Source organism: Paramacrobiotus metropolitanus, unplaced genomic scaffold (genome assembly GCF_019649055.1).
Source record: "Paramacrobiotus metropolitanus isolate TYO unplaced genomic scaffold, Prichtersi_v1.0 Parri_scaffold0000001, whole genome shotgun sequence".
NCBI classification, from domain to species: Eukaryota; Metazoa; Tardigrada; class Eutardigrada; order Parachela; family Macrobiotidae; genus Paramacrobiotus; species Paramacrobiotus metropolitanus.
The window spans coordinates 3,988,931-4,011,844 of NW_026570221.1; the positions used below are offsets into that span (position 1 = coordinate 3,988,931).

General features: G+C 43.8%; 2 protein-coding genes and 1 long non-coding RNA gene across 3 annotated transcripts; 1 reads left to right on the plus strand and 2 right to left on the minus strand.

Annotated features, from left to right (window-relative positions):
- Positions 1-811: 811 nt before the first annotated feature.
- LOC129581321 (uncharacterized) lies at positions 812-2,155 on the minus strand. The gene is made up of 2 exons (XM_055472321.1): positions 1,995-2,155; positions 812-1,668 (listed from the first exon to the last, which is right to left on the minus strand). The coding sequence occupies exons 1-2, from the start codon at positions 2,040-2,042 to the stop codon at positions 1,027-1,029; spliced, it is 690 nt and encodes a 229-aa protein (XP_055328296.1). The 5' UTR covers positions 2,043-2,155; the 3' UTR covers positions 812-1,026.
- Positions 2,156-4,484: 2,329 nt separating this feature from the next.
- Positions 4,485-6,721, plus strand: LOC129596674 (cyclin-dependent kinase 20-like). The gene is made up of 3 exons (XM_055494048.1): positions 4,485-5,134; positions 5,190-5,827; positions 6,169-6,721. Exons 1-2 carry the CDS (start codon positions 4,678-4,680, stop codon positions 5,813-5,815), a joined length of 1,083 nt encoding a protein of 360 aa, XP_055350023.1. The 5' UTR covers positions 4,485-4,677; the 3' UTR covers positions 5,816-5,827; positions 6,169-6,721.
- Positions 6,722-10,372: 3,651 nt separating this feature from the next.
- On the minus strand, positions 10,373-12,469 carry LOC129580910 (uncharacterized). Its single transcript, XR_008689401.1, has 3 exons — positions 12,317-12,469; positions 11,085-11,357; positions 10,373-10,595 (listed from the first exon to the last, which is right to left on the minus strand). It is a non-coding gene; the product is annotated as an uncharacterized LOC129580910 (long non-coding RNA).
- Positions 12,470-22,914: the final 10,445 nt, after the last annotated feature.

Below are 22,914 nucleotides of genomic sequence, written 5' to 3' on the forward strand. Positions count from 1 at the left end.
TCCCGTTTTTTGGTACAGTATGTTCAGCTCAACTTGCTCTTTACAGAGTACTTGAAAATTTCCAAATCGGTTGAACCGTTTTTTAGTTATTTACGTTGTAAAAAACCAGTGACGAAACGCTTAAGCCACGCCACGAGAGCTACAACACTACGCCAGCTTATTTCACTTATCAACCACACATGTGCGGGTGCAGCAAGCGCACGCTTTATATGAGCGGATATGAGCACAGAGGCAACCGGGATCAAACTAAATCTTAAAAAAGTCATTAAAATTTACAAAAAAACAGAAATCAAAACAATAGAAATCGCAGATTAGTGAGCATGCGATAAATCAGGTTAGTGGAAATAAAAATTTATAGGATAATTAAGTATACGAGTACTTCTACCGGTTAGCAGGGATCGGTGAACTGATTTGTGGAAAACGACGAGTACAAGTATGGAAAGGGTTTTTAATCATTGTTGTCGTACTGCTAACCGGTGTCTATTAACCTGTGAATATTTATTTTCACTAACCTGTGATTTTTCACATGCTCCCTAAGTTGTGATTTTTATTGATTTGATTTCTGTTTTTTTTGAAAACTTTAATGACTTTTTTAAGACTTAGTTTGATGCCGGTTGCCTCTGTGCTCATGTCCGCTCATATAAAGCGTGCGCTTGCTGCACCCGCACATGTGTGGTTGATAAGTGAAATAAGCTGGCGTAGTGTTGTAGCTCTCGTGGCGTGGCTTAAGCGTTTCGTCACTGGTTTTTTACAACGTAAATAACTAAAAAACGGTTCAACCGATTTGGAAATTTTCAAGTACTCTGTAAAGAGCAAGTTGAGCTGAACATGCTGTACCAAAAAACGGGAAGAAAATCGGTTCTGGGGCCAAATAACTGATGCCTGGCCACTTGAAGGTATGTCGCCCATTGACTTAACATAGGTGGCCACTTGAAGGTCTCTACGAGTAGGAAGAGAATGTACTGGAAAGGGGGAAGGCTTGCTCCACTAGAAAAAATATAATTGCCGCTTTCGGTTGTGACACCCCTACCGAACACCGTGACAGTTCCATGTTTTGACGCAGTTTGTCTCCGGAAGAGGAGATGCAGTGATAGTTATGGTGTAGCATGGTGAGCTCGCGGATGCCACTTCCAAGATCTCTTGGCTCCGCAGTGTTATGCACGTAGACAGAACGAAGCTTCCAAACGTTCCGATAACGTAATCTTGCTCCGACGGACTCGCATCAATTTGGATGACCGTTTCCGACACACAGATTGTGGAATATCGTGCAGTCCTCACCGTGATCGTTGTGGTCAGACAGGGCGCTGCAGGACACGGCGAGCTAGGCGAACAGGAGGCTTGGGGAAACTGGGTGCCGTGTCCCCTCGAACATGTCCGGATGGTTTCCGTGAGAACGGAGGTGGTGACGCGGCACACGGACTGCACTGTCGCTCGGCTGGGACTGATGCCCTCATGTTGACCTTTCCAGCCGACTGGACCGTAGCCGGCGCCCGGGTTTTCATCGTACGGCAGAATGTTGGGGACCTTCTGTGGAATCTTTGGTAGATTCCAGAGAAACTGGCTGTTCTGGTTGTAAGTGGGCGCGGGGCGAGCGCCGCCCAAATGCAGACTCGGTTGGATATAGTACGCATCCGTGTCGCCGCGGTATGCCTCTACCATCACCATACCCTAAAAAAGAATTACTATTATTGTCTAATTTACGCTCAAATTAAACCACCATTACCTGAACCTATAAGTACACATTACGGTTATAATTATATTATTTTAGAAATCAAATAAATTGGTAAAGTATGCGATTAACTGGTCATCATGAACTACTGTACGTGATTAATTCTGGTTTACTTCACCGGTAAAAGAAAAAACCTGCGGAAATACACCATACTTGTGAGACGAGTGTTCTTGCGCTCGGGACCAATTTATTTCGCGTTATAGTGCTTCTTGCGGTTTCCTAGCATAAGCGAAGCCTGCGTTGGCCAGTTGACGCAAATTCTTACCAGCAGTGCTAAAAGACAGGCAATTCCAAGGCGTCCAGCGAAATCCATGGCGAGTTACGTGGTACTGTAAAACTACTAGGTGCGTTTCGATTTATTCCGTCAAAAGAAAATATGCCGCAGTTCACACTGATACGGTAATTAACTGTGATTACCAGCGGTGCATGCTTTGTACAGTTGTACCATTCGGAAGAATCGTGGCGCTCGTAATAAAAGCGTACTCGTACCAAAGGATCTTGTACCAAAGGATCTTGTACCGCTGACCACCTTAGAGAGACAGTTGGCATCGGCATTTCATCCTATTTCTGCACGTTCAAAGCAGTTTTTGCGTGACCGATGGACAAACAAGATAAGCGTCAGCTGCCGAATGGGAACGCCGTGCGCCCGCTCAACCCATCGAACAGTGTTTTGAAACCGGCTGGCGTATCGCCGCACATGTGCCTGTAATCGTGAGTAAGCTATCCTTTAGCACAGATATAGAGCAACGAACTACAATGGATGCCCAGAAACGTTTTAACAGAGATTATTTTTTTGGAATGTGGTCGAATCCGCCCTGCCGATGCGAAAAGTTTCCAATGCGTACTTTGATAATCAAGAACTCCAAGAATAACATGCGGCACAGAAATGAATACTTCTACGCTTTTTGCGTTCCGGACATTCGCGTACCAGTCACCAAACACGCCGTATTTTCGGCGTTTCTCCATACGACACAACTTTCCAGAATTACTTATATCGTAATTATTGTCTTTATGAAAGCCTGCACACCAGTTCGTAAACAGTTATCGAGTTTTTTAATGTCGAACAGCGCCGATATTACCGTATCTCTGGTGTCCGGTACGGAGATCCATATTGTGAAAGTATCCAGAATGTCAAACACGTCGAAGTACTGATGATTGCAAGAAACTTTATCTTAGCGAGTCACCGGCCTGAAATTCCTGCTGCTGCTAGATTTTCAGTTTAATATTTTCATCTTATATAAATCTCGCGTGTCCTCTGGCTGTTTTTTGTGTACCTTATTCCATAATAAATCAATATGCTGTTAAACTTGGCGAGAATTGCGTAAAAGAAACCCGAAGTTACACAGTTACACGTTATAATTTCCATAAAAACGCTCAAAACGCTATTTTATTAGGTAAAATCCAAGACATTTGCTTGCTTATTATGCAAAACAATAATAGCCGTAACCTGTAAATTATTGAGGGCATTGCAATGCAGCAACTGTATACCTAATTAAACGTGCGTTAAGTATTTATTATGCGTTTAGTATTTGTACATACTATACTTGATCACGTCGAACTACTTGCATTAATTTGTTAGATTTTCACTTTCGTGTACGTCTTGTACCAACGATATGAGGCGCGTCAAATAGAAACCTACATAATCGCTACACAGCAAATTTTTCAGTAGACCGTGATACATGACCGGGGGGTGTGGGTGGGCCAAAACGGCTTTAACACGCTATCCTATAGAGAAAATTGTGCTCTACAACTTATATGGTCTGGGGGTAGACAGCGTAGTAAAGCTGAACTGACTGTGGCTGAAAATCTGAAAGCACCTATTGTTCCAGCATTGCCAGCCGTATGTAGATACACTTATCACATCAAAATTTCTTTCGTTTTTGTGCGAGTTTTGTTTTGCATTTTTATTGCTCATTAAGATTCTGAGTATAATTTTTTTATGTCTTCCACGCGAATTTAATAGGATTGCAATTATGGGCAGACAGATGTGCGCACTGGGATTGTTTGGACGTAGAGCTCTGTGTGGGTCTTCGATGCAAATCCAAGACATATATATTATATGTCTTGGATTCCTCTTTCATTTTCAGCACTTGCAGGATTATTTTTGCCAGCGTTGCATTTATCTGATCTGTGGTTCTAAACCACATAATCAGTTTTTATCTTTGTCGCACGATTACACAAGCCGGTAACCGTACCAACCGTAATTTTGCCGTCACACTGTTAAAGCGATCATGCATGCATCTTATTGGTGTGATTTATTCGCGATCGCTTGAACAAACAGGCAAGTCACGAAATGACATCCCGCAACGCGAGGCTGTGAGACCTTTTGACTGAGGGGCCCGTAGTCTTTCGTTATCGGATGGCAGTGATGCAACCCACGCATTGCACCTTAAACGGTGAGAGCGTGCTGACAGGTAGTAAGCGCCGTTATTGCTAAGAAATTTTGCAAGAGCATAACACTCCAGCTTAATACAGTCCACGAGTAGGTGCGCACCAGGTTTCTTAGTGCTTGTCTTATCAGCGGACCCTAATCAGTTTATCATGATACCACAACAATAGCACGCGTTCTGCGCTCAACATAACAGTAGTTCCCGTAATTTTCCATGACATGTTCGTGATTCAGGCTTGTATAAGTATGAGCATTGCCAAACATGTTATATTTTCAGAACGAGCGATTGCAAAAATGCAAGTACGTGACCGTAAATGTGGGCAGTTGGTTGCACATGCAAAGTGTTTTATTTGCTCATGATAGCGTTATCGCTTATCTGATAATCAGTCGCTTTCTTGGTTTACAACACTGCGTAGAAGTACCAAGTTAGAGAGCCCGCTGTAGGCCTTCGCATATAGCTGCGATACCCGGTAGTTGTCGTATGCCAACGACTCTCAGTCTGCGTGGTCTAACAAAGTCCGCTTGTTGATTTGATTATTATTGTTTTTGAGAATTCTCGATGGGTAATAAACCTCACAAAGCAGCCGAGGCAAAGGAGAATGTGCCCACCAGGACAAAGGAGGAGAGTAAGAATGGAGTAGATAGGAGGGACAAGGAAGGAAATGGATGGACAAAGGAGAATGGAGATGTAGAGACAATAGAGGAGATTGGCAGTATGATTGAGTATCGCTATGAAAACGTGGACTGTATCGGCAGAGGACCATATGGCATGGTTTATAGAGCCAAAATCATTTACGACGGCACTCGTACGGGCCCCAAATTTGTAGCCGTCAAATTAGTACATATTGGGATCCATTCCCCGAACGCTACGGATCCGGATACCTGGATGACTGCCGTGAAAAGACTGAGAGTTCTTACGAAACTGGCGCACGAAAATCTTGTAGTTTATCACAAGGTTTCCATTTTCAAAGCGCTCGGCGGAACGGCCGTTGAACTGGCAATGGAATACCATAACGGTGACACGGACTATCAGCACCTTTTGCTGTGATTTTATTAAAATTGTCGTTTTAGGTGATCTGACTTCCTTTTTGACGGGGACCAGGAAGCACCTCTTGAACAGCTGGGGAAATGTGTTTCGGTTCGCAATAGATATTACCAGGGGAGTGGAGTTCTTGCATCGGAATGGCATAACTCACGGGAATTTGAAGCCTGAAAATGTACTGCTAAGCATTTCGCAAAGTGGTAGCGAAAAGCTGGTCATCGGTGATTCAGACGATCTACTGCAAATGGTGCACAGCACCAATTCCTCTCGGTGCAATCTCCGGGTGCACGGCACAACGCGCTACATGTCACCCGAAATGCTACGAAAGTACTTCCAATGGGATGAACAGCCTCCAGGACGGGAAACGGATGTGTGGAGTTTGGGTTGCATAATTCTGGAGATAGCTGAAACGATGAAGCGTGAACCGACCAAGCGACTGGTTATAAACGGGGTCATTAAAGATGTCACAAGCGGTCTGGACAATTCTATGTTCGCATTCCTGATTATCGAGGGATACGTTCCGTTTGTGAGCGGGAACATCACCCAGAACTTGGCGGGCATCATCCGGCAGTGTTTGGATAGAAATAGTGAAAAGCGCTTGTCTGCTGTGAAAATACTGCATTGGCTGCAGACAAAAGAAGACTATTACTTCTAGCGTCATCGAAAGGTAATTTTTCATCCATAAGGATTCTCGCGAATGCTTGATATTCGATCCTTCAATTAGCCCGGTAAACGTGAAGGGCTAGAAGGCACATAAGGTACAGAAGGCTATTCTAAGAACGTCATCGGGTTACTTCCCTACAAGGCAGACAGACGGACAGAAATTTTTCATATTTTGGCTGAATAAGAAGACCGTTGCTTCGATCCGGTCAGAAATAATTCAAACGCTTACCTTAATTAATTGTGCTCCGACTAGTAATTAGCGATATGGGTGGCAGTGCGGTTACTTTAACGAACTCAGTATAATTACAAACGCTTTGAGAGTATTTTCAACGTTGAAACTTGCAGAAACACACGTGGAACCTGGAGACGCGAACGGCTTGCCGCTTGCGGAAGCAGAATCTTCTGCTGACGCAGAACTGCCATCTCCAAGCAGCTTTGCAAATGATGGAGATGAAGCTTCTGTCCGCGAAGGAGGCACGCTGTTCGTGGACGTTGAACCTGGCATCGATGCAAGCAACAGTGCAAATCTAGAGCAGGCATCGAAGAATTCGAGCAACAACATCTTTCCAACAGTTGAACTGACATAAGGCTGCTATTTTTGCGATGACGAAAGCAAAGACGATTTTTTTGTTTACTGGTCAACATGAGATCTCGAAACCCGTTCAAGATAGGCACAGCCCTGAACTGCGATGGGGTCAGCTATATTTCGGTCAACCGCTTTTATTAACAGATGGTGGTCCATCTGGAGTTTTAATGATGTACACATTACGTTTATGTATACTGAAAACTTAATACGCAAGTGTTTAAATTTCCCTATTTCGAATGTTCCATGTGTTTTTGGGAACAAAAACGATTGACCGAAACGAATAACGAACAGTTGTAATTGTCGCCTGCCAGAAAGCGCACAAGTCGCAACTTCCAGTTGCATGTGTTGATGGCTTATCGCAGATTTATACAGTATACTTCCACTCCCAATCGAACTCTAAGTCTTATACAGTTTGACGGTATCATCCCTCCAAATTACGGGACATAACTCGCAGAATATGTTTAATTTCGTAATAACTAAAACAAATGCCGCCATCATCCGTGGCGAAAACAGCATAACAGCATCATGAACAGCATAAAACTGCCCGATAACCGTTGGTACCGGGATACACACAACCTTTCCAAACGCATAATGGTTAAAGGTTGTCGTTCATACACAAGTGAATAAGAATATTTACGGCCAGTTCACTCAGGTTGCTGGTTGATTTTTGATTCACACAAGTGGCCTTAATCATACTAGACTTCAAGGTACGTAGACTTTTTCGGTTGTTTCACCTCTAGTGCTCGGATTGTCCTCTGGTGTCTCGTCGAATTCTGCTTCACCGTGGGGCCCGGTGAGAACTCGTCTAACCATTTTATAGGTCCAAGGTATCACCGGTGCTGGTGTTGTTGGTTCAGTATAAAACCTACATCCAAACATTCGAAAGCAGAAAAAAGATCTCCGATAGCGATGCACGTCAAGCTCCTCTGGTTTCTCGTCCATTTCTGATGTACCGTCGGGCCTTTCGTGAACTCGCCTAACCACAGTTACGGACGTTGTTGGTACTGTGTTTGCAGTAGTGGGCCTAGTGGTCGCAGAAAAATCCTCGCGCGAATAATCAGCGGGTGGAAATACCGGAGTCATTGCAGCCATTGCGCCAGGATCGGGCGTGATGTGTGCTGCAGCAGCTTGTGCTTCCTTATTATTTTCTGCAGTGATGATGGGAATTTCTGCCGGTTCGATAGTGCACTATAAAAAATCTAAATGTTCAAACAGTATTGCTGTTAATTACAATACGTATCGATCTTTCAAATGGTTTCTCAAGATTAAGTTGCGCTTACCATGAATACCATGCTCCCATAAAAAGCTGTAATGACACTGTGTAACAACATGGTGTTGTTCAACGACGGCTGATGCAAGGAGAGTCTTCTGCGTAGCGGTTGTTCAGCCGGAGAGAAGAAAACGAAAATTCAAGTAACTGTACTGACAAAAATTCACTTCTCTAGAGTGTAATAAAGCCGTTTTTATAACAGAATTCAGCAGACAAGTGCCAGTTTTGAAGTGTGTACAAGGAAAAAGGAATGGTTCTCTAAATGTGATTAGCAGAATTCGCTGAAGAGCGTAAATGTGCTGATACAGACTTTTCTTAGAGGCACCGGACGTCGTTCGTGACCACTTCACCTGACGTCCTGACAAGTGGTTTAGGTTCTGACACAATGCGTGTGAGTATGCGAGATGGCTGGCATTAGAATAATTATTATTTAGCGTTAGATTATTTAGAGCACCTTTGTTGGATTATAGAGACTGGCCCAGCATGCTAATTGTGACGCTACTAAAAATATTATGAAAAACTGCTTTGATCGAGCCGACCATAACAACGGTTTAAAATGTTTTTAAAAGTCGAATAATATGTTGTTTGGCAGCAAAGTGTTTTTATGGATAATAAATATCGAGTAGTTTTTTTAATTTATTTGAAGGATATCGTAGATGCAGAACTCAGTAGGGATGATCACGAAAAACCGTATCTTTGCGAGTGACCGGTATGGAATCACTGCTGTCGGTAGATTTCTAACCGGCTTATTTGCAAGTGGGCTTACATACATATGTCGAACTCGTATATGGTCAAGCTGTTTTTTGTATAGCCGTGGCAGTACTATACTATTAAGGCAGCAAAGCGAATTCGATTGCGCAATACTAAGGCAAGCCGTTGTGTGTACGCCATATATTTCTAATTGTGGTATGGTAAATGTATTTCGCTTTATCGTGCAACAAAATCATCGTGGTGTAGTTCAAAAGAAAGCCCAAAAAATTCTACGTTTTCTGGTGCAAATGTTTTCAGTAAAAAAGGCCAACTGAGGTTTTAAAAACGTTTTAAAAGCAAATCGAGTTGAAGTCCATACATACAAAGTCAATGCAACGGTCGGTCCAGACCGCACGACCGTTGTAAGCAAACTGCATACACTTCGGAACCTTTCTCAAACCTCCAGGCTCCAATCAGCCCAAACTCCACGCAAACTATACATCAGAAATCTTAAACTTTTTTTCTGTCTCTTCTAAGCTGTTGGTCACTCGTTTTGAACTTGAACAAACCTTAAAGCGCTTATCATAGCAACCTATGGAGCATACGAGCCGTAAAGCATAGCGCTGGTGGATGGCTTGCCTTATCGTGACGTAGCACCGGAAGTAGGCGTGTCGCTTTTTTGCCTTAATAGTATAGTACTGCCATGGTATAGCCTATTCCGCAGTAAAATTAACATGCTTTGAATTTAGCGGAATGTTTTTTCAGTTGCTGGAGACCCGTGTCCACAGTTCAGTAAAGCGATGAATTAACGCCTTGATATTTGACGGATGTACAGTCTGTATGTTGACTGTAACAATACGCAAGTCAATAAATAACTGTAATGATAATGATCAATAAATGACTGTAACTGGTTAAGTACCCCCCAAAACCGGCAAACGACGCAAACCGCCATGAAATTATGGAAAAGAAAACACAAACTCTCCGAACTCGTAATACGTAGTTCACAGGAAGGTAAATACTGCGCGTCAAAAATAAAATTAATTCGCATTAATCGCGATTCCAACTGTCAGCTGATTTCAAAGAAATTCAGACTCAGCAAAACTGTACGAGTATTAAGTAGTCGTAGCGGACGAACTTGATAAATAAGCACATTTGCAATGTAGAGGAGCAGCGTAGAACAGCGGAGCAGCAGGAGGTTTATGGGATACCTGCTACCGAGATGACACTATTAAACTATAAAAGCGTAGCCGCCCAGCGTTCGTCGAAAATTAATGAAAGTGTTATTGTTCTGACACGCAGCGGTTAAATTTAGAGTTGTCTTCCCACCTGGATTTTGGAAGTGACGGGACTGGTGGGATTGGTGGAACGGAAGGGCAAACTCGTTTTGCTTAATTACGGTTGCGGTGCTTTACATTATTCTGCGTACGCGTAATAAATGCGCATCGTAATTTAATGAACACGGTTGTCTCAAGACTCACAACTGAAGGCGGACTTTAGAAGACGAGTTTGTGCGTGCTTAGGTTATGCGGCAAAGCCGAAACCAAGTAAATTTTGCCTCTCAAACACATATTTCTGAGCAGCCTATCACTTCCCAATTCCATCATTCATCCCATTACATTATCGCGGCCACAGTTCTTCGGCACGATGGGACTGGGACATGAAATCAATGTGATTGGGATCGCGTGTTATGACGTTATAACAACTCTAACCACATAACAGTTTCATATTATGGAAACACTTGAAACACTAATTTCTCAGCCGAAATCTACGATTTTTGATTGCTTATTCTGCAAAAAGAACAATCCTAGCGGTGTATTGTTGACAATGTTGAAGTCTCATTATTGTATAGTACGTTAATAAATGGAAAGCATTTGAAAATTTGTAAATGGTTTTTATTTGCCATTAGTCGTTATTGCCTGTTGACGCCTGTCACTGGCTAAATAAACTGAAGGGATTATAGAAGCTCTACTTTTCTCCTTTGTAAAAAGGAGTGCCAATAGCTTTTCACAATAGGGTAAATAACGATTTGCAGTAATGAGAATCATGGCGGATTTTTAATCACTATGGAACCGCAAAAAAATAAAATTTGTTGGTTTTTGAGCTAATTTTCCGGTAGATCGCTATCAGCAGCTGTTGTTACAAAAGGGAACGTTTCAGCAAATTGCCGTTTTGCGGTTGAACTGCGCAACGTTGACGGCTGTTGTGTACAGGAAACCGGCACCGTACCTGTCAACATGTTTGCGGTTGATACAAAACGTCAGCCTAAAGTATTATACACTATACGCTGATCGATGATACCCATGTACGAGAATAGTCGTCTGTTCTTGGGCACAGCGCGATATTGATTACTACCGTACATCGGCATCACAGAGCTTCCGCTCGCGTAATGTACGCTGGGTTACGGGATTATTCATATAGCTCACACAAATTTAGCAGCGCAGTAGCACTGTATTATATATTTGGTTTAAGCTCAACCTGGTTCTTTCCAGGTTGAGCTTGAACGCGGCGTGGATACATGAGCACTCAAGCGTAGAATTGGGTATACCGTACCCAACATCGCATACACTGGTAATGATGGGATATTTGCACTGATGTTGCTTGGCGAGCGGATATGCCCGCAGAAAGAGGATCAACAGAAAATAGTGTCGATAGGATTGTGATACCTAATCCCCGCACTGAGGGCATATATCATTCTGTAGCTGAGGGACTGCTTACTTGCATTTCCCACTTTTCCGTGTGCGGTCTGTTGCTGTTGGGCGTCCGTTTCTTCATTATGTACTCGTACTGTCATGCAGTATTCTTGGTGGGAAAGAGATGGTAGAGAAATGTTCAGCTACTGCGCCGTATCTAAACATTTCTTGGCCCTGACGTTCCCATTGCCCGATAACACTGCTTGATGGATTAATGAATGTTTATATGATCAGCGCGCGATGATTAGTTCCCCATACTTACCGGAAACAGTCCCATGTTGGTTGCGCAACCAGTGATCTGTAAATTTACACCAATAATTGCGCATGAACAAGCATTTGTCACTTGGTTAACCTACGCATCATTAATTACTGTTCATTTGATTCAAATGATTACGAAACGCTCATAGTTTCATACGGACGTGTACACGTGGTTCGACCGACGCACTCGTCCTGACAAACATGGACAGAACAGTCAACTGGTTCTACTCATCTTCTTTCAGCACGAAGTTGGTTGTGCTTATGGCCGTTATTTTCCGCATAATCTACGCCGCAGATACCAAGAAAGATTTGTCGAACATGACCGGCAAAAGCCGCTCTAATACCGAAGGCGTGTGTGATCCTACTGAGAGATACTCTGTAGTACAGTTCGGCATTGATTTTGTGCGAAGCCTTCGCATTGAACCTGCTTACGCTTAAGCAGGTAACTGCAACGACCGTAATTTTACCGTTGAACTGTTAAAGCAATTATGCATTCATCTTGTGTAATTTATCCAAGCAGATCGATCGCTTGAACAAACAGACAAGCTAGCAAATGCCATCCGACAACGCGATACTGCAAGCCTTTTTGACTGAGCGGGTTGCAATCTCTCGCTGCCGAATGACAGTAACTGTTATGGTACCCGCGGATTGCAGTTAATGCACGACTGCTCAATGAGCGAATGGAACGATGCGGATGTGGAAGTGGGTGGACTGTTGCGGCACACCCACGCAAATGACATACAGGAAACCGTTCCACCACGTTTGATCGTGCATTTCGATTATCCGACCGAACAGACGGTGTAATTTACTGCAAAGCATTCGACTGCTACAGCAGTCCGACAGATGAGGGACGACAAGGCTGGATAAACAGCGCGCTTTATATTTGACAGACTACCCGGACACTTAGAGTCTGCTACTCGCCTGTCCGGATATTTTATGGTTTCCGGCTGGAAGATTTAACAATTTTGCGGTGGAGATAACGCTACTATAAACTGCTACCTTGCGTCCAAATTCGTTGACCGGCATGCAAGTTGCAGGGCTTCGGAACGGATCATCTAGCTTGGGCGACCGGTTTCTGCATTCATTTTTATCGTACTATCTTTCCAACCGCATGCTGCGCAAGTAATCAGTTTCCAGGCCAAATTTCAGGTGTTCAAATATCTGGCGGTAGAATGTGATTGTACATACCAGCATATTGTTGCATACGAGTCGTTGTGGCCAAGCTTACTAGTGCTTTTTTTTTTTACGTTTGGTACCATAAAAATATGAAATTGTCTTTAAACTCGTTACAGTGAAACTCCTTTTAACATTCACCTTCGTATAACATTCATCCCTTTACTGCATGCGCGAGGCTGGGAACGGATTGTCCGGTAGGCTATAACACAGGGGCAGTTCTCTCAGCACTTGACGACAACAACATTCAGCACTTGACAGCTATAACATACACCCTTTATGGAACCGATAACAGTTTTACCGGCTTATTCACCCCCAACATAACATACAGCTGGCCTGACCAGCAGAGTTTTTACGGTATTTTTTCAAATAAAGTTCCGGCTTCTCTTTTCAGCCTGGTCAGTACCGAATCTTTCGGCTTCAAGCATGTAAAACTGCATACAAATCAACGCTCACAATGTATAATTTGTGTTATATGGTGTTATGTAGAATTTTCTTAACCATGAACTAGTAAAAAGAGGCTGCGGTTTTACGGTTTAGCGATTTATGGCTGTCTTGGTACCGTGCTTGTTCCTATGGACAAATTACAATCATGGCTTACCCCCGGGGACCCTATCCCTAAGGACAGCGTCCTTAGGGGCAGTTCCCCTCTTTAACATACACCCCTCTGTAACATTCGCGCAGGCAAGAACGGAGGGTGTATGTTGTAGAGAAGTTTCACTGAATATAGTTGGTGCAATTGGTTTCACATTACCTGTTTAGCAGCCGAAATCGGCGTAAACCGGCCCCGGATGCTAAAAAAATGCAGCTTGTTTTCGTATTCCAGAGCAAAGGTTTTCGTATTCCAAGGCGTGTATCTGTACGCAAAGCAAATACAAAGCGGTAACAATTCGCGAGACAAAGATTTCTGGAAATGTGGTTTTGTAAATAATAGGACTGGCTACGAACTACACCATTAACGTCTGGTTGTAGTACTGGGACGAAACTCCGAGATCGCCCGATTGTGGTTTAACTGTTGCGCTGGAGCTGGTCTCATAGCCATACGGTAATAAATATTAAACTGATATGCACCGCAACGACCCACGAACTGGAAAATACTTTCGAAATAATAATTATGTAACCATACCCGATGGCGCCAAAAAGCTCACGCGCTAAGTCAAAACTCATCGCGCGTAGAGATGACGGTAAATAAATTAGTACACAGTGTAACGCACGCGTACGTAAGGACCACCTCATTTTGCCGCATGGGTACCAGTGACGTACCACTAACTTATGGCGTTGACCTTAATTCCTGTATTATTTTCACCATTTTTGGACAGTATGCCGTGCAATTTGCATCGATTGAGTCGTGGCGTTGCTACCAATTGCGGGACACGAGGAAATACATGCAGTTAGGCACTTTAACGATTTGATAGTCCACGTTTTTGTTGTTATGAAAGCCCTCCTGAGATTACCGTTTCATATTTATTATGATTAAGTATTTGTACTTATTATACTTGATCACCCGAAGTCATATACGTGTTTGTACCCGCACCCGGACAATTGGGAGTGTGACATTTCGCCGCACTCAAACTCGACGCGCGACTTTTCGCCGCGAAGACATTTCGCCGCCGAACATTCGGACGCTGAGACACTTCGGTTTGGAACATTATGCTTTGAGACATTAATTTTTACCTTTGCGACATTTCAACGCAAGACGTCTGGTCGCGGACAATTCGTCTTGGGACATTCGAACGATGCGACTTGTTGCCGCAACGTAATTCACCGCGCTTAATTCTCACTAATTTTTCAGGTTTTTTTCAAGCTTGTTCTAAGTTTTCTTAGGCTTTCTTGGTCTTTCTTATACTTTCATTGGTCTTCTTATGCTTTTTTAGATTTACTTAAATTTCTTGGGTCTCTTAGGTTTTCTAGGTTTCTTAGGTTTCTTAGGTTTCGTAGGGTTCTTAGGTTCCGTAGGTTTCTTAAGCTTCTTAGGTTTCGTAGGTTTCGTAGTTTTCGTAAGTTTCTTAAGTTTCTTAGGTTTCTTTGGTTTCTTAGGTTTGGTTTCTTAAGCTTCTTAGGTTTCGTAAGTTTCTTAGGTTTCGTAGGTTTCGTAGGTTTGTAAGTTTCTTAGGTTTATTGGGCTTCTTAGGTTTTTTAGGTTTCTTAGGTTTCCTAGGTTTCTCACGTTGTTCGCTTGATTTTTTTTTATTTTTCCGTATTCTGACTTTTGGGGTTAGCTTAGTAAATTATTTATCGGATAGTCGAAATGTCGCTTCGTCGAGATATCCTTGCGGCGAGATTTCCTTGCGTCGAAACGGCCATGCGACGGAAAGTCTCGCGGCGTAAAGTCCTACCGACGAAATGTCCTGCGACGAAACGTCGCGAGGCGAATTGGCCTTGCGGCGAAATGTCTGCGACCGAAAGTCCTGCGGCTAGTTGTCCGCGGCGAAATGTCGCAGTGCCGTTTGTACCGACGATATATCTGTACGCTATAGCCACGCGATTACATTTGAAGCTGCACAGTAAATCCATCAGCGCGAAACTGATAAATTTCAGGTTGTTTACTCGTATGAACGAAACTGATAAATTTCAGGTTGTTTACTCGTATGAACGGCATAAGAATTGACGATAACGGTTGGTTAACATGTGTAGCCGGCAAGAATGTTGACGTGTTCACGGTTCACGCTGTGAGCATTTTTGACGGGCGAAAATGCTCACGAATGATATCATGCAGTCGGAATGCAGATTTTTATTGCAGAGCGACTGAAACACCATATTTCGAAACGGATTGTAAATATGAGTTTCCGCTGATAAAAATACATTTTCGCTAAAAAAAGCAGTCGTGGTAAATGTCCGGAATGGAATTTAGTGCGCGCACATCTGCTGACATTTGATCCTTTCGCCCAAGGCGAAACAGTGTCTTGCACTGCTTTTAGTCAGGCTTTACCCAGCAATGCCTACATTAGGTCAATAACCAGGTCCATAACATTTTGCCGTTTAAAAAAATTAAAAAATGTCAGTAAAAAGTTTGAGGAAGAACGACGAAACAGGTTTTCATTCAAAATCATCCCTTTACATATTTATCACTCGCAATAAAATCACCAGAAGACAAAGTAAAATTCTATTTTCAGCACACAACTAGCCGTTTAAATTAAGTTTTTTTATATGGTAATTTACATTTCCTTTATTTTAGCAAGCGGATGTTGCGCCCACGGAGGGTTTCGAGAGACCAGTATCTAAATGTCATTTTGGTTGTAGAATAGTTTCATCACATCATTTGGTTGCAAAATAGTTTTGCGACAGTGCAGGTAACCCGTATACCGGCCATTTTTATTCATACAGTGTACTAGTTTCTTTCTGTTCTTCATGTTCTTCTGTACCTACTTCGAATACTGTCTTATATGGGCTCCCCTTATATTACTCTCCCTTATCTGGCCTCCCGGCTAGTTACCAATACCCGTCAAATTATATTCATCGGATTTGTAGCAGAACCCTTTTCTACTTCTCTCAACCGGATTTACCAGTGAGCACACCAAAGAATTCCGAAATTTCACATCCGAATTATATTTATATAAGTATATTATTTATATATTTTTCTTTAATTTCAACCGAATTCGCCAATGAACAAACTGAAAAATGCCGAAATTTCATATCAGATTATTTTTTTTATTATCAAATAAGTATTTTAAACAAACCAAAATTTTCAGTCAGTCATAACACTGATAACAGCTGCGAAAGTGTGAGTAATAACGTAACCGCCCATGTAGAGGGTTGCTCATATTGCTCGGGAGCCCGGATAAGGGAGAGTAATATAAGGGGAGCCCATATAAGGCAGTAATCGAAGTATAAATAACGCGGTGCGCTCTAATCTCTGCAGTGTGCACTTTTGTACAACACAGAAAACAGATGTTACTTGCATTTACCTTGGATAACCGACGAATAAGGTACATATTTTCTGATAATATATGACTGTATTGTGTAAAGATTGCCCACTTTTGTATTTTGTACATCATATTATTTTGTGAGTATGGCCGCCGGGCAGGGATGCTCATATTGCAAGATCTACGCGGTAATCGGATACCGCTAACATTTTCCGCTCTCATAAGCAGATCAGACGCACTTTTACTCTTCATGGCCACATGCAGGCGGTTCATATTACACTCGTGAACATGGGAGCCGGGCAGGGATCTTCACGTTTGTGAGCACGCGTGCCGGGCCGGGATGTTCACGGCTCCACGCTTATTATTGTACCTATTACCGTACTTATTACTCTAGTGTACGGTAATAGCAGAGTCGTAATTAGCAAGGCGCAGCTGCTTCGTTGCAGTGAATTTTGCTAGATGACTGTAGCGCCCCCATATCACGTCGTAGGAACATGCAGCAGTGGCCACTGGCTAGCCCGCATAGACATGTGTGGCACAATACATTATGGTGCAACCGGCATTCGCAACATGAATTGTATTGTACATGGCAGTAAACAACGTATGAGAAAAACAACGTGATAGTTAGTGATAATATACATAATTTGATAAGGTATTCTGTAATCGCTTACTATTGTACTTTATAAAACAATAATTGTAGCATCTAAGCATACCTACTATTACACCACCACTTGAGCGCAATAAAACGGGCGCTTTTTAAGTTACGTCTGCTTGAAAACTGAAGGTCCAAGAATCCAGTCGTCCCAAAATGGAAATAGTACTTATTATGGTAAATGCCAATAATTGATAATTTCATAGTGACAGTATGTATTGTACTATGTAGTGTTATGTACTCATTTACCTTGTTAAATATTTGTTTAGCCACGCCGGGCGATTAACCTTTAGTCTCACTTCCATCGAATAAATTTCAAATAAAGTAATTTATAAAAACTTGCACCGCGGTAAAAAAGCAATTAATTACGGCAAAACACTGCACATCCGCTTCTGCTTTCGCGAAGATACGTTCAGTGAGTAAGCACTGGTTACTATGTACTGCGAGCACTAAGATATTACAGAACGTTCAGTACAAATGATTTATCGATTTTGATAACTCATTTATAATTTAATCGAAAATATAATAGTATATCAAGTAAAGTAAGTTTTGGCGAAAAACTAGAATGATGATCTTTTCATTTGCATATGTGATGCGTGATACGATCATACGCAGTGTGCAAGAAGATCTTTCGAAAATTTAATAATACGACACACTCCACTCTTATGCAGTGGTTAACAGATGCGCGGACGTAAAGATGTCTGTATCCGCAGAAACAAGAAATGGGTGCCATACCTGCGCCTACGAGTGTTGCGCAGTGTATTTATGATGCAAACAGGCATAGCGCTTAATGTGGGACAAGCTGAACCGGCAATCTTGCCGATAAAATAATTCGCCAAAATTCAATATTATGTTTTAAAATAATGCTTAACCCACCATCTTGTAGAGAATTTAGCGTAGAGTAAACATTTTCTCTGTAGTTTTAAGAAAAACTTATTCCTTTGGTGACGAAACTTTCTTGTGACGCTAGCGCTTCTCTGATTGGTCGGCTACTGCCGTTCATTGTGTTCACTGCTGCGCAGTGTATTAGTGTTGTCGAGAGCAGATGGAATTTGGCTCTCTGAGTGTGATGAACGTCAGTGTGTTTTGATCCTTGATCGAGAACGCTAATAAAGTGTATAACGTAGACTGGATATCGTGCGTTGTGCATTTATTCCCCAAAACGTCACGTTCTACACTACACGGAGTCCTGTCAGTCTGGGCTTCCGTCCTGGACTCTTTCACAGTCCACGGTTATATGGTAGCAGAGCCGTGAACAGACGGTTTCTGAGTTTTTCATCTGTTTGGCGAACGGCCACGATCATCTGTTTGGCGAACGGCCATATTGATCTGGATCACATCGATCTCATTCTACCAGTAAGGCACTGGTTTCCTCATCTGAAGCAAGGCGCGCTCATCTATCGGATTGCCAGCACCAAAGGCAGCACTGACTAGAGAGTCTCCTGTAGGAGAACTCGTCGTGCACATCGAAGTCAGACGGTAGACGGCTGCGGTGCAAGACCTCTCCTGTTGGAGAACTTGTACTGTTTCCTTTGCTAGGCAGCGGGCACCTCTTGTTTGGGTCAAGGCTGTCGGGCACAAGAGCCGAAATGCCACGAGTTGGCAGCACCGAATGAGGTGCCAAGAGATCAGTTTTGCGCTCCACCAAATTGGCTGTAGAGCGACCTGCTGGTAGGCTTGACAAGCCCAGCAGAAGGCAGATAAGGTCGGACAGGAAGGCGCCATAACCGTGCGGAATACGGCTGCGCGGGATCGGAGCTGGAGAAGTAGATCATCTGGATCATCTTTTTGTGGAATCGGACCGGTAGACGGGTAAAATACGTTATTAATTATTGGATTGGTTGAGGCGTAAAAAGCGAAATTCGTATTGGTCCGTATTGAGCTGAGCTAGACGTAGGCGTAGCTTTTGCACACGACGCGCAAGTCTGGCCGTCGACCTGTGACGTCAGGCAGGTCAGAAAATTTTAACGGGCACACGTGATTGGTCAGTTAAACGAACTCCGATTGGTCGAAATTTTTAATGGTAAAATCGATCTCCAACGATCTCATAACGATCTCCACAGCAGTTAAATCGAACTTTTCTTATTGTTAATGATCTTAATTCAGTTAAAGGAAGCCGTTTTTAATTGAATTGAGTTGACCGAAAAGTGACCATCTCCGAGATTGATCAGATCGAGATCATCAGTGACCTTTGAGATCAGATCAGATCAGATCAGATAGTGACCTTTGTCGATGAGCTGAGATCATCTAATTGAACGGGATATGAACCCCAAACGATCTTTTCAACAGTTTTATTGATATTAGCAGCTGAACGAGATCATTTTTGAGGCAAACCTCTCGATCTTCTTGTTGAAAAAGTGACCTTTAAAACCGAACTTGATCGAATCTGAGCAGCTGAAAAGTGATCACAGGGACTTAAAACGATCTCATTATAACGTGTGTGTGAGCAAAATCAACAGGTGCGTCACAGTTATCCGAACACAATGGACAAAGAAGCCATTGAACCGACATCTAACAGTAGTCAGGGGAGCCGTAGCTCTTACGGATCACAGCAAGGCGCACATAATCCGTATAAGAAAGATCTGTACCCGTACTCACGTCCAGTTGAGCATGAGAGGAATACCCGAGCACCAAAAGTCCCCGTGAAGAAGGATTCACGTGGGTCGGAAGCGACATACCAGAAGGCACTCGAAGCAGTGTCCGCTCAGGAAAGCTCCAGCGATGATCTGAAACGATCTTCCGCATCTGCGACGGGAAGCAGTGAGGTGAACCGGGAGGTCGCCAAAAAGGGGACGAGCTCGGAACGAGCAACGGAAATGGATCCGACATCACAAGAGCACGTAACAGTCCAGGATAAGAAGGAAAACCTGGCTGAAACCGATCTTAACGAGCACTCAAAGATCGCATCTGACGATCTTGATGAACTCAAACTGGATGAGCTCACATTGGGAGATGAAACTGGAACCGAGGATCTCTTCGAGAGCCCAATGGCATCTGATGAGATAATGTCCAATCGCGGGAACGAAGAATCGTACTTCACAGATGATGAGATGACATTGAATATGTCGTTTAAAACCGCGATGAAGGAAGCTGATCGAGCTCAGGGAATGACACCCTACGAGGACATCCCCGAAAGTCTGATTGAACGGAATCAGACAGGGAAGATCGTCAATGTACGATCTCCGTCTCCGAACAGTCCCACCTTTAATCTGAGAAGACGTGTCAAAGAGTTGGAAATCTCACTGGAGGAAAAGGGAGGCCAAGCCCTCCAAAAGAAACAGGAATATCAAAATCGATTGGGATCTCTCGCAGCTCGTATCTACGAGTTGGAACAACAGCAGGGCTATTGGAGAACATGGCAACGGAATGGAAAGTCAGATACGAACGCCAAAAAGAGATCGCGGAAGACAACTTGAAAGTCGCCGATGACAGAGAGATGGAAGGATACATAGCTGTGAACGAACTTAATGAGAGCATGTCCGAAGAGACAGCCGAAAGGTCACGGCTTATAGCTGAATTGAAGGATCAATGTGATGAACTCCGTAAAACGGCAGATGAAGCTGAAGCGAAACGAAACGAATACGCGAATAATATGGCCGAAATGACTAAACGGCTATCAGTGGTGAACAAGGACATGTTTAAGCTCAGAAATGATCTGAAAGTACGTGATGAGAACATCGAAACCCTTCAAAAAGAGTCAGCAGATCATCAGAAACGAGCTGATGATGCTCTTAGAGTGGCACAAGATCTGAGAGATCTTTTAGCCACCGAAGGCAAGCGACTCAATGATAACATCAAAAAGGTCACAGAAGAGAATAAGCAGCTTAAAGAAGCTGGTAAAAAAGCGGCCGAAGGGGGCCAAAGATGGGAAGATGAAGCACGACGATTAGACACGAAGGTGACAAAAGTCGAACTGGAGAGCAAAGAACATCAGAAAAAGATCCTTCAGTTGACAGATGAGAATATAAAACTCAACACGGATATGATCGGTATGACACAGACAGCAATGACCAGGGAGGATGAAGTTACCCAATCGAGGAATCAACTGAAATCTGCAGCTGATGCATATGCGCAACTCGAACAGCAAATGAACCAGCTGATTGAACAGATCCAACAGAGGGAAACAGATGAAAAGGAGTTGAACGAGGAAACGATTCAGCGGCAGAACTTTGCGCACAAGCTCAAACAGGAGCGAGACCAGCTGAAAAAGGAGAATGAGCAGCTCAACCTTCGAATCAGACGTCTCGAAGATGAGAATAAAGGCTTACAAGTAACGAATAAACACAGGGAAGAACTACTCATGCAAAAAGGAAGTGCAAAGAGAGATACTGCCGATACGCCCCCGCCCAGCTACAGTAAAGCACAAGAAGCGGGTGGGAGCTTCCACTTCGAGATGCCGCTACGAACGGGTGGCGGCACAGGAAGCTTCAAAGTGGACAAAGATGGGGAAACCTCGGATAACAGAAATCCGTCGGGTAGTCGCCAACCTCATATGAGCTCAGACGACCCGTCACAGTTCCAACAGCCGATCGAAACCGTGGTCAAAGATGACGCAAATCGCGATGCACGATCTCCCCGACACGAACATGACGGCAGATATTTCGGGGATTATCGAAATGAACGAAATGACAGAAACGAACGCGATCAACGAAACGATCGAAACGAAGACCGCAATACAAGAGAGTTCAACAGGTCCATCAGAAATATGGGCCGCAAAACCGATCTTGCGACCTTCGACGGCAACCGCGACGCGGTAAACGGATGGATCAGGCTGGTGAAAGAAACGCAACGGACATATGATCTGACAGATGATCAGATGCTGATCGATATCGCCAGTGCCGTCAGAGGACCAGCGAAGATCTGGTTCGACGGAGAAAGAGATATTGAGGAGGCCGAAGAAGAAGTATATACAGTTACAGAATGGCTGAACAAGTTCAAAGATGAGTTCGGAGATCGTAATGAGGAAGTCCTCGGCTTACGCGAAGCCATGAATAGGAAATTCAGACCCGGAAAAGAAACACTTGATCAATTTTATCAAGCGATGATGAAATTTAAGGCGAAGAAGGCCATCAGTGAATTACAGGCAGTTGCGTTCCTGATTGACGGATGTAGAAGTGACAACGATCTCTATAAGGCGCTGAAAACGAAGGGGTTCAAGACGCCTACAGAGATCAAGGACTTCTTCCGATCTTGGGCAGCTGGCGAAGACAAATATAAGGTTGTCGAAGGCCAACGCAATCAACCGAATTACGTGACCGTCCGCTCGGGCCAAGTTGAGATGACACAGAGACAATATGCGGCCTCACCTTCCCAAGTGGAATATCAAACGAGATCGTCAACTCCGACTCACAAGGAGATGACTTTCATCGACAGCCAGACTGGGCAGCCGATCTCGTACGCCATGGTCGCCGCGATACAAGCGCAGGCACAGGCAAGACCAGCGGCTCCGGCTAATGTGATGCCGTGTCCCCTGAAGGGAGGGGTGCCCCAACAACAAGGAAGGCCCAACTATGGAAACGGAAACGGAAACTGGAACGGTGGCCAACGAAATGGCAACTTCAACCGAAATCAGGGGCAGGGCAACTTCCAACAGAACAACCGACAAGGGAACTACCAGCAGAATCGAGGCAATTATCAGCCGCAGCAGGGTTCCCGTACAGAATGGAAGTTCGGCCAAATTGACGGATGGGTCGCCCAGGGCGTGCAGCTGTGTCAAAATTGTGGATTTGGAAACCACGATGCACGGAACTGCATGTTCGCTGGTATGCCGCCACACCGGAACCCAAACTTGTTCGCCACAAGGGAATGGCGACGGTTGCGAGATGCGGGCGGCTGGCGACAAGCTGTAGCGAACGGCTACGACCTGGTTGCCCGATGGGCCCAGTTTAAACAGCAGAACGGTGGCGGCG

Bases quoted from the DNA above. Each gene is read 5' to 3' on its own strand.
- LOC129581321 (XM_055472321.1), bottom strand. From the start codon at position 2,042: ATGGATTTCGCTGGACGCCTTGGAATTGCCTGTCTTTTAGCACTGCTG. The intron at 1,669-1,994 runs GTAAGAATTTGC...ATTCTTTTTTAG, and splicing joins CCTGTCTTTTAGCACTGCTG to GGTATGGTGATGGTAGAGGC.
- LOC129596674 (XM_055494048.1), top strand. From the start codon at position 4,678: ATGGGTAATAAACCTCACAAAGCAGCCGAGGCAAAGGAGAATGTGCCC. The intron at 5,135-5,189 runs GTGACACGGACT...TTGTCGTTTTAG, and splicing joins GGCAATGGAATACCATAACG to GTGATCTGACTTCCTTTTTG.